This window comes from Pundamilia nyererei, unplaced genomic scaffold, assembly GCF_000239375.1.
Source record: "Pundamilia nyererei isolate P.nyererei 1_Seehausen unplaced genomic scaffold, PunNye1.0 scaffold00102, whole genome shotgun sequence".
NCBI lineage: Eukaryota > Metazoa > Chordata > Actinopteri > Cichliformes > Cichlidae > Pundamilia > Pundamilia nyererei.
Window position 1 is genome coordinate 476,110 of NW_005187503.1, and position 11,609 is coordinate 487,718.

The following is an 11,609-nucleotide window of genomic DNA, read 5'->3' on the forward strand; positions in this document are numbered from 1 at the left end:
CTCCTACATACAGTATATAGGGTGTGTATGTAGAAACCAGCGGTAGGAGCCAAATATTTCTAGGTCCAGTGTGTTTTGTTTGTGGGTGTTTGCATGTATCCAGGCATCTCTGTGAATATAGTGGCTTTATATAGTAAATGTATTCTAAACGACTGAGAAAACAACAAAAACCTTGAATATTTTTTTTATTCTTCTGCTTATGTTTTGTTAACTATCTACTGCACTGAAGTCTGTATTGCAAGAATGATATTAAATGTTTACAATAAAATTGAATAGCCCTTTTGTTTGGATTTAAGAGGTTTGCCTTGATGAACACAATAAAAATGCTTTTGCAAAAACTCCTACTGCAGAGGGGGTGGACTTTTTCCTATTCTGAAGTTGGTCTTGGTGAGAGGTGGCAAGCTGCTGTGGGTATCTTAATATGAAGATTGGAGAATTTCCCAGAAGAGAAGGTTTATTGCCTGTGCCTTCGGGTACGGGAACCTGCCCTGACTATTGTCTGCACTTTAGAGTTCAGTTCAGAGTACCCAGCCTTTTGGAGCCCCTGGGCTTGAGGGTGCTCCCCCTGTCGCCCTACTAGCAGACTTCAATGCTCATCTGGGCAACGACTGTGAGACCTGGAGCGGCATGATTGGGCGAAACGGTCTGCTTGATCTGAACCCGAGTGGTGTTCTGTTACTGGACTTCTGTGCAAAAAACAAATTGTCCATAATGATCAGCATGTTCAACCATAAGGGTGTCCATAAGTGCACATGGCATTAGGATACCGTACGCCACAGGTCGATGATCGATTTTCTAGTAGTATCACCAGATCTGCAGCAGTATGTTCTGGACACAAGTGAAGAGAGGACCTGAGCTGTCAACTGATAGCCACCCGGTAGTGACTTGGATCAGGTGGCGGGTGGTGATGCTGGAAAGACCTGGTGCGCCTCAGTGTTTAGTGGCATTGTGCTGGCAGCACCTGGCAGAGGCCCCAGTTTGAGCTCTTCAGCTCATAGAGGCATAAAGACTTTCTGACTGCCTCTAAGAGATTCTGGGAAAATGTGAGACGACTCAGAGGAAAGGGGTTTCCCACCTGCACTGTGTATAGTGCAGGTGGAGTGCTGCTGACTTCAACTGAGGATATTGTAGTGCGGTGAAAGGAATATTTGGAGAAATTATTTAATCTGACTGATACATCTGCAATTTAGGAAGCATAGTCTGGGGACGAGAGGGACGACTAGTCCATCACTGGGGGTGAGGTCACTTAAGCAGATAAACATGACAGTCGCAAAAAAATGATAGGGACATTTTTTAGAGTATATGAAGGAAACTGTTTCCAGGGCCTGATCCGTGGATCGACTTCCTTCGAGGCGTGGACGTCTATCAGCAGAGAATGTCCCTTAGTCTGTAACACAGTCAAATATATTCTCAAGTAATATTCAAGCATGCCATTCAGCGTGTTAGTACGAGCTCGGGAGCAGCTTGGGAGAACAAGAAAACAGAGACTGCTTCAGATTGTCTTCCCAAAGTGACTCAACTTTATTCACAAGTACAACAGTTTATATAGAGGGTAAAATTCATGAGACAGCAGATTATCAGTTTAAACCAGTACAGACCAAGATAAGGGAGCGTCTTCCTGCCCTTGGGTGAAGAAGCATCCTTTGTATAGTTTATCAGTTCAGCTACAATTGTGATTATCTCAGCGACATATTTTCAAGGCACAAAACAAAGAGTTCTTTCATTAGTGAATTCTGAAACAAACCATCTGGCCTTCAACAGGCGTCTCCTAAGAGATTGAGAAACTAATGTAGCTGAGGGAGTGATCTCTGTGGTATTTCAACCTTGTCAAAGAGAAAAATAACTAAAACAAAGGGGCCTTATTGAATGACAGAGTTTTCCTGTATAATGTCACTATAAAACAATATCCAGTAAATGCTCCCATGGTACTAAAATACCTAACAGTATATGTTTGAGAACAAAAATTTCCTTTGGAGACAAGAACATTTACATTCTAGATCTCCAAAAAACTGTTTTAAAACACATGAAAAAAAGAAAAGTCTCTTTTGTTGCGTTAAATCATTATTGTGGAAAGTACAAATTAAGTAAAAAGGTTACTGTTGATTAAAATGTGTTAATTTACAGATTAATGATTAATCTCATAAATCATGACGCACTGCTTTATAAGTATCGGTATCTGTATTGTATCTGCAATATTGGCAATGCACTTGGTATCGATACAGCACTAGCAGGCGATCCTGAGGCGACCTCTAAAAAGGGAGCCGCTGAAAGAACAGATTGCCCTTTAATATTGCCTGATTAAATGATTGCCTGCAAAATGTTCAGTCTTTACACGTTAAAATAAAAATATCATGAATCATATGACGAATATTTGCGTTATTAGCGTTATTGCGTTCTATCCATATTTACATTTAAGTTTTTTTTCTTTTTTGAGTTTGAGGTCTTTTTTAGTCAGGCTTTTTTCTGGTCCTCTGTGCAGCTGGTGGGGTCCTCCTACGCCACACAACAAGCGACGCTGTCAGGCATGCTGTAGATAGGCTAGAGGTGAGTTTACAGAGACCGGAGATAAACTGATGATAAACTGCCGCAGGAAGACTTACCTCTGATTTGTGGGAGCATGTGGAGCCGCCTCGTCCTCCAGGCTCTGCTCGGCCAGCCTGCCGCCAGGAGCTTCTCTCTGACTGCTGCTCAGGTCGGTGTTTCCAGGGGCTCTGCGCTCTCCTGCACTACCGCAAATCTCTGTGCTCTAGCCCGCACATTACATCCACTGTGCTAAAGCACAGAGATTTGTAGTCTCTACCAGGTTGTTTAGATTTTGTATAACAAAGTTGGCACCAACTACTTTTAGTTAGCTTATAATAAAATGGGTTGAGACATACCAATAAAATGAATGCAATTTTATACAGAAATCCCACACTAAGACTCTCATAGAGGTTTAAGTCTGAAGTGCTGTTGTGGTAGAGGCAATTAAATTATCTAGAAACCTGCTTCTAGATCCGTCATCTATGCTCGAGCATAGATGCTAAAAACCATCTAAACACCCACCTACGTGCCTTGAATGTACTTTATTTTTAAGAAAGCCAATGACAGTAGGGGCTAGAGATTTAGCATAATGCCCATTAATACGCGTGTCTTTCTTCTGCACTATTTTCAGGTAGATCTTTGATGGGTAGAAGGTTAATTTCTTGTTGGTAAAAATATTTACATAAAAATATCCTCAGGATGTACAAATTACAGTTATTATCAGTTGGCTCACTTATTTTGTGGGTGGATGTGACGATTGGAAGGTTGGTGGTTGATGTAAGGAGCTTGGAAAGAAAAGCATCTGGACTTCTTAAAGTTTCTTGAAGTCCAGACGCTTTTCTTTCCAAGTTCTTTAGACTATGATGACCTGGATGACTGAGAACCTTCACAGTCATGTTGGAGGTTGATCCTTGGCTCCTCTAATCTTCATGTTGAAGTATCATTGGGCAAGATACTGAACCCCAGATTGCCCCTCATGCATCCACTGCACTGTGAGTGTGTGAATGTTAAGTTAAAAGCACATAAGCACAGGGGGGGAAAAACCCTTGTTTGAATGTTTGTTTGTAAAAAGTGCTTACCTGAGGGATAAAGCAATATATATGTATGAATGTATATTTAACAACCTTAATAACATTCTCAGTACATGAAATTAATGATTTGAAGTATCACAGAAGCTAGAGTCCACTTTCAAAATGTGTAAAGCCACGTGCGGTTGCTTGATGTTTCTGCAGAACACAGTCGTGGTGGAGCGATGGTGGCAAGTGCCCTTGTCCAAAGTAGGGAGTCCACCGAGGCTTCACCCTCGAAGACACAGAATCTACAAGCTGGTCGAGGATACCAAGCATGCTCCTAAGGAGAAGATGGAGCTCATCCTGACTCAGACGGTACCAAGTGAGTATCACAAGGAAGTTTAAACTAGTAACGATGTGTTTTCTAAAATTCTTTGTAATATGAAAACATCTTTTTGTTTTGTTTTTTTTGTGACAGAGCTCGGCGGGCGAGGAGACACCGTGTTTGTAAGAAAGTCTGTTGGACGAAACAAGCTGCTGCCTCAAGGCCTCGCAGTGTATCCATCACCAGAGAACAAAGAGATGTTTGCAGAAGAGCTACGTGTGTGTACTCCATTTATATTCCATCATATATTTCAAATGTATTAAAGAGCAGTACTCAACATCACCTTTGTTGGTATTTGTTTACACAGCTTTTGCGTGAGGGGAAAGCAGGAGACAGAATCCAAACCCGCACAGGACAACTGGTAAGTTTCATGTCAGGCGCTTTTGCTCAGTACAACAAATAGTTTTAAAACCAAGATTTTAACAGGGGTTTCTTTCTGTTTTCAGACTGTGGAGCTCCTGAAATGCTCCAAGCTAAACATAAACAGAATGCCCTCCGAGGAGTTTCAGCTCAATAAAGAAGTAGTCTGCAGACAGTTTGCTAAGAAGGTGTGATGCCTTTCACTCAGTTTTTATCCATGTTTCTAATTAATTCTGTTAACCAGATAAGATACTCATATTGCTTTTGTTCCCGTAGTTGGGGATAGTGGTGCCACCTCATGCACTGAATCTTCCATTTGAACCTATTAAGGATGTAGGTGACTACTGGTGCGATGTCACGGTAAGATAAACTATATCAGTGCATCTCGTGGGCAACCTTTTGCACCAAGTGTAGCTTCGTACTGTGTCTTTGCAGCAGAAAGAAGTTGTAGTTACTCCATGTAAGCTCCATGCTGCAAAAAAACAATTGTTTTCCTATTATTCTTATAATAAATAAACCCTTAGTTATGCATTAGGGTTACATGAGCAGATAACACACTGCTCATGTTTCTATGTTATTTCTTTCAGGTTAATGGCTTGGATACTGTTCGCGTTCCCATGTCTCTGTTCCCATACGAGGATCCGTCTGCAAGCTCTCAGCGGCAGTTGAAAGCCCAAAAGCGGCAGCAGGCAGCTGCAGCTGATTCAGAAGCTGCTGATGAGGAGGGCGCTGTTTTAAAGGCAGTTTCTGACGCAGCGGCAGAGGCCGAGGCTGGTGAAGAGCCTGCAGGATCCACTGCCGCAGCTACACAGACAACGGCAGACACAACAGCACCACCAAGTGGAAGCCTGAAAAAAGATTAAAGGACTCAAAATGCGGATGATGTTTGGCTGTAATGCACATGTGTGCGTAGCAACAGCTGTCTGTGTGTCTATTAAAATTGCTCAGTGTCACATTCTGATTATTTTGAACAGTGTTAAAATAGCCGTCCATCTTGTACTGCTTATCTGGGTCCTGGTTGTCGGGGCAGCAGTCAGATACCAATGCTCCTCCCTCTCCCCATTCACTTCCCAGGGACACTGAGTGGTTCCCAAACCAGCTAGAGGCATAATCTCTCTCCGGTGTGTCCTATGTGTGTCACACTCCTCCTGCCCAGGAGGAAGTATACTGGCAGTGTGGAGGTGTAGCGTCTCCACTATCGAGTCCTCCCGAATGACCGGGCTCCTTAAAGCTGAGAGTCCACACACTTTAAAGCACAATGTTTATAGCAGTTTTTAAAATCAGTTTTCAGGATGAGAATAAATAACACAAAACTGGTAAAGAGCCATCAGGATCAGCAGCTACACAGGAAACCTTTGAGTGGGAAAGTTTGTTTTACTGTATGCAGCATGAGTATTATTGTGATAGTAGCAATAATGAAAACGGCCCATAGACATACAAAGTGTAAGCAGTCAGGAAAATCTAAAGTTTATTGATCAATTTTAACTCGACAACGCACAAAAGTAAATGGTAAACCAAAAACAAATTATTCCGAGGAATGCTGTTTAATGTCATGTTAGTGGAGTGCCAATACAGTTGTGTGGTTTGCAAGTCGTTGCTGAAATCAAAGCTCTGCAATTTATTTTCCCGTCTCGGCGTAAGGATATACGAGCAGCCTGTCGGCTTCTTTCTTCTGCTCGTGTTTAGAATTTAGCTGTAGTATTTGAGGCAGATCAGATTGTGTAATTGTTTCTGATAAGAGTTCACATTTAAAGTTTGACAACGCAAGATGTATGAAATGTATTGCATTTAGAGGAAATCTGGCTCAGGTTTGAACACTTCTGCTGTCGGGACAAAGAACAGAGGACTCGTGGAGGCTTGACTATTGCTTTGGTAAAGACAAAATGTAGTTACATAGAGTCTGGAGATATAAAAAGCATATTTTTACTGCTTTCCATCTGAGAAAGTTGAACAAATCACTAAATTTCCCCCCCCCAAAATTTGATGTTTAAAAAGAAGAAGAAAAAAATACATATAAAATGTTAAAAAAATGAATGTAATCTCCATTTTTAAGGTGGGTGTTTTGCTTTTAGCACCGCCCGCCAGATTCTGCTACCATGTTAAAAATCATATTGATTTAGTCTTCAATGTTTTCTCAGAGCAAGAAGACAATGACGTTCATGTTTGGTTCTCTGGTCTTTTTCAGTTTTCCAGTGGGAGAAAATGAAACAAACATTAAAAAATAAGAAAAATAAAACTTTTACAAACAAAAGTAGGTATCAGTTATATAATAGCAAACTTCTTATTACTAATGAGCAACTGCAGCAAGTACATGTTTATCAGAAAACAGTCGATCCTGTGTGCAGATATGTAACACGTCACAGCTTTCCAGTGACTCCAGCTTGTTTAAAATGAATAACATCCAGATTTCATTAATAACTTGCATCATTCCCAGAGAACCAAACCTTTGTTTCTGTAGATCACAAAGAAGTACAACATGAACAGGAAGCATAAACATTCAAAGGAAAAACATTTAGAATAATGGCCACTTCAGAGTCACTTTACATCTGTTCTGCCAATGACTGAGCAAAAGTACCTTAAAAATACTGTTACATAAGTATAGTGCCTCTATTTAATATAAATGACAGTGAATGGGGAGTGTAGCGGTTGTGGCTGGATCTTAGATATAAGAATAACACCTGGTCAAACAACAGAACTACTGAATATTAACAGGTCAACACAAATACAGGATGGAGGGCAGGAAGGAAAATCTGTATCCAGACTGTTTGCTTACTGTTTCTAAACATGTTTCCTCTTTGTGGAAGTATATTTGGAAAGCTCTACTCTAATTTCTGTATGTCACCACAGTCCACAGTCATGATGTTTAGAAGCCATATTTGGCCTGGGTCTGTCGGCGGGTTAACCTGTTTTCTGCCCAGTTGTTTTTCAGCTCCAGCTCACGTTCCTTTGCCTGTGAAACGACAGGGAAAGTAAGAAATGTTGTTTATTTGAAGAGATTTCCAATAAGAAGACAAGAGATGCAGCTACGGTGAGCTAAACCATGTGGGATCAGTAAAGTATGCAAACCTCTCTTGTCAGACTACAAGAGAGGGAACACCTGTGCATAACAAAGCTAACACTAGCATTCTGGCAGAGATAAGGGCAACTATTTAGCTTTTCCTAATCCTTTGTGCAGGCTTCTTTCTTGCAGCTTATTGTGCTAATCACTGGCACACTGCAGCTGACAACTAGACTTTAGGATAGCTCTGTACAAACAGGCCACCAAGCAGAAGTATTACGTGTCTACACATGCCGCACAGAGTGCAGATTTCCACTCACTTTCAAAACAAGCAGAAAAATCATCTGTGAAGTTGGACTGCGGCTACAAAGTCTTGAATGAAATTTACATCATACAAATGCACAATGCGTGTTTTAGCAGCACCCACCTGGTGGATGAGATAAGTTATCTGATGCTTGCGTCGCTGCTGTCCTGTAGGTTGTTCTCCTCTTTTCTGTGGAAAGGTAAAGAAAAGCGGGTGTTACAAAAAATTAAAGAAAATATTCCATCTTAAAATCATGCTGTGCATCAACATTTTAGTGAGAGGAACATAGGACAATCTGTTGCAAAAACAAAAGAGGAAGCAAGCCGATCGGGTCACCTTGCTAAAGGACTGCCGATGCTGCTTCTCTTCGGTCATGTTCTTGGTCATCCACTGCTGGTTGCCACTCAGCTGGTCGTCGCCTTTGATCTCCAGAAACTTCACCTCCTCTTTGCCCCTGTTTCTTTTCCCCTGCAGCCGCATGAACTGCAGGACAAAGAAAATACCGGTTAACCAAAACCTTTTCTTAATTAAGAGCCTCTAGTTGAGGACAAAACAATGATAACACCATAGAGCACAGGTACAAAAATCAGTCTATGTAAATAATAGAATTTGCTCTGATAACAAATAAGAAAAATGAGGCACACAAGTAGCATAGTTCTTACCGCTTCATCATCAAACATGGCTGAGTTGCCAGGCTCTTCAGCCTCTGCTATTCCCGGGTTGGGATCTTGGTAATATGGCTCATTGTAGTATCCCTGTTCAAGCAAAAAGACATAGGATAACAAAATAATTCATTCATGTTAGCTACATTGTGACTCTTGTAATTGAGAGTCTGACACAGCATTCATACTTTAAAAGATATCTTTATCTTAACTGGAAAACACTGAAATGCAGGCATGTCTGAACTAACATGATTTATGACTTATTAGGAAAAGCTGGCATCATCTAATTGAACATAATGACTCAAGTTAACAGCATGAATCTGATACATATGTACAGTATAAAGTCATTATTACCGGAGGAAAAGCCTCTGGGCCCGCTATGGGTTGTTCATATTCATTATATTGACCTCCCCATGCGCCACTTGTCTCATGTTTTCCCCCAAAGTCGAGAGGGGCATCTGACTGCCCCGGTTCATCAGGAGCTGCAAAAGGAAGGGGCTCTGCAAGGGCTCCTGGCTCAGGGTCCAAGCTGGGGACGACTGCAGGTAGAGGTTGAGAGCTCTCGCCTAGAGAAAAGTAGTTCTGTGGGGTTATGTCCTCTTCATTATCCTGGTCATCTGAAGCTATCTGTCTAGCCAGCTGGAGGGCAGCTGACTTTGCTGCAGCTTTGATGGCGGAGGGAGACGCACTAGAACCAAGACCATGTGCAGGGGTTCCAGGTTTGGGTGCTTTCGGTTCTTGCCGTTTAGTTAGCGAATGAGGGATCAGAGGTCTGTCCGTCTCCTTCACTGTCAGGTTTTTGGGTTGTGGCAGAATGGAGGACAAGCCTGTACCTGCACCCTGACAGAGAAAGGAGATATGGGTTCAAAGAAAGAGGAAATGGCAGCTACATCATAGGAGAATGTTGTTACACTATGAAATCTGAGGAAAATAAGATATTCTTTGTCACTGGTTCCTACTTTGTTTTTATTTAATTTAAACCTCAATCAAAGAAAGAAACAATGAGAAGAGTGAAGTGGCAGACCTACATCTAAGCTAGAAACCATATAACGTGTATTTACATGCGAACCACTGTGCAAGCCAGGTTAATCTGCAGTATTTTATAACAAATAAGCATTTAGATTTTGTGTACACAAGCCTATAACATGTTTACGAGCTCATTACACTGAGGTAACATTTTATTCAAGAAACAGCATAGGGACCTTTCCCCAACACCAACATTGGTGCCTCACTGGTATATATGCATGTTGAACTATATCAATGCCTGTTTTGTATTCTTACTATTTACTACCATTTTATCTAATTCAGAAATAAGTTTATTCCACATTCCCAAGGTTGATTGTGTTCATCTGGATGAGCGTTTTCAATGGGAGAAACATTTCGTCACTCATCCAAGTGACTTCTTCAGTCTCAGCTGACTGCAGGTTTACTCAACCTTACAAACAGTACATCTGCACAATAACAAACCAGCCGACTGAATGAACAATGGACTGTGAGGTCAATTCCTTGATCGTTAATATGCAAATTGTCATGACCATTGACCAAAAAACCACTGATCAATGGCCATGAGTATTGCAGTCAGCTGAAACTGAAGGAGTCACTTGGATGAGTGACGAAAGGTTTCTCCCATTGAAAACGCTACGTCCAGATGAACACAATCAACCTTTTGGGAATGTGGAATAAACTTCACATAACTGCATGTGTCTGATTTCCTTACCTGATTTTGTAGTTTCTTCGTCGCTGGTTCGTCATCATCTGAGTCTGACTATGAACAACAGGGTTACAGATGATGAATTAAAACCTTATTTTATGCAAGAGGTATGAGCAAACAGCTTGAAGTAGCTCAGTACTCACATCCTGCCTCTGGATCTGCGGCACGGTGATCTTGACGGGCTCTGTCCGTTTCCTTGGCTTGGGTAGGCTGGAGAATAAGCTTCCTTTAGATGGCTGAGGATCTGGATCATCGGCTGATGAGCTATCCTCTACTGCAGTGCTCAATGCTGTCTTCTTGGCTGGCCCTTCGGTCCCTCCTGCCGATACCGTTTTTTTAGGAGCAGGCAGGCGTGAGAAGAGCCCTCCTGCGCTGGGTTTGCTCTCCGGCACGGCAGAGGTTTCCTCTGAGTCACTCTCATCACTGCTGCCATAGGCGACTAAAGACATGTTTGCTAATGTTATTAAAGATGAGCAATCTGCAGAAACTCGTGGACATGGATAACCTCTTCTCCTTGATGATCGCAAGAAGCCGTACTCACACTGGCTTATCCGACGAACTGACTTCTGTTAAAAGGTAAGGGAATCTCTGATCGCTAAAGCTGCGATGATAACGACATGAAGCCGAGCGAAGCTGTAGTAGAATATAGCGCAGGGAGTTAAAAGGGGTCGCCGCAATGAAACGACTGACTCAAAGCTCTGTCCAAGTTCGCAATGCTAGCCAGTGTTAGCTAGGCCACCGCAACAAACGATATCAGCTAGCTGACCGCTGTGTTCCAGAAAAAAAAGCAGCTCTCCTTAAAAGTGCTATTATAAATAAAGCAGCAGCTATGTTGTTTCACACCACAATGCGCAACTTTACTGTGTTGTTTCGCCAACAAAATAAGCTCGTTTAGTCCCTTGGCTCCATCAAAACATTCGCCTCCATCATTCGTGATCGAAAATGCGACAACTGCGCAGCTTTTTGCGCAACACTCTTCTTCTTCTTCTTCTCCTCCTACTCCTCTTTCTTCTTCTTCTTCGTGTTTAACGGCGGTTGGCAACCAACGTAAAGGAGCATTACCGCCTCCTACTGTTCCGGAGTATGGGTCAGACAGTGAGCTTACAATCTGTATCCAAAAAACAACACAAAACCAAAAAAAAAAAGACCCTACAGTCTTTCATAAACACCTATATCCTTCAGAAACCCCACCAGTTCTCTCACCTGTGCCCTACTATCCTCCAACACACTCTTCAGATTAAATTCCCCAATTCCCCGCTCCTTCAATCTATTCTGCAGAACTTTCCTCTCCACATCATAACCCTTGCACCGCAGTATTACATGCTCTTCCACTTCTCCGCTTCATTAATCACATTTTAAACAACTTCAGACCACTGTCGCCCCATATGGCTCGAATAGGGAAACAATATGATTTCGAAGCACATCTATACTTTTGATTATCAGGACTGTACCGACAACTGGCGTCAACCTTTAAAATATATATATATTTTTTGCTTTAGATTTGTAGTAAACTGTTCTGCTTCAGTAATTTAAATGTATACATAATTAGAGCAGCAGTGAAGACTTGAGCATTTATACATGTTGTCCTCTTTTACTCTTGCCCTTCTGAAGAAAATGCCAAAACAGTCTTTAAACAATAATGCTGAAAAAAAGAAA

The 11,609-nt window shown here is 41.8% G+C and overlaps 2 protein-coding genes across 2 annotated transcripts; one reads left to right on the top strand and one right to left on the bottom strand.

The window, feature by feature from the left end:
- Positions 1-2,472: 2,472 nt before the first annotated feature.
- Positions 2,473-5,480, top strand: mrpl9 (mitochondrial ribosomal protein L9). Its single transcript, XM_005740612.1, has 7 exons — positions 2,473-2,692; positions 3,756-3,915; positions 4,012-4,136; positions 4,226-4,279; positions 4,365-4,466; positions 4,555-4,638; positions 4,866-5,480. The coding sequence occupies exons 1-7, from the start codon at positions 2,618-2,620 to the stop codon at positions 5,139-5,141; spliced, it is 876 nt and encodes a 291-aa protein (XP_005740669.1). The 5' UTR covers positions 2,473-2,617; the 3' UTR covers positions 5,142-5,480.
- Positions 5,481-5,720: 240 nt separating this feature from the next.
- On the bottom strand, positions 5,721-10,935 carry prcc (proline rich mitotic checkpoint control factor). Its single transcript, XM_005740613.1, has 7 exons — positions 10,097-10,935; positions 9,960-10,007; positions 8,597-9,082; positions 8,243-8,335; positions 7,917-8,063; positions 7,704-7,769; positions 5,721-7,228 (listed from the first exon to the last, which is right to left on the bottom strand). The coding sequence occupies exons 1-7, from the start codon at positions 10,400-10,402 to the stop codon at positions 7,142-7,144; spliced, it is 1,233 nt and encodes a 410-aa protein (XP_005740670.1). The 5' UTR covers positions 10,403-10,935; the 3' UTR covers positions 5,721-7,141.
- Between the last annotated feature and the right edge of the window lie 674 nt (positions 10,936-11,609).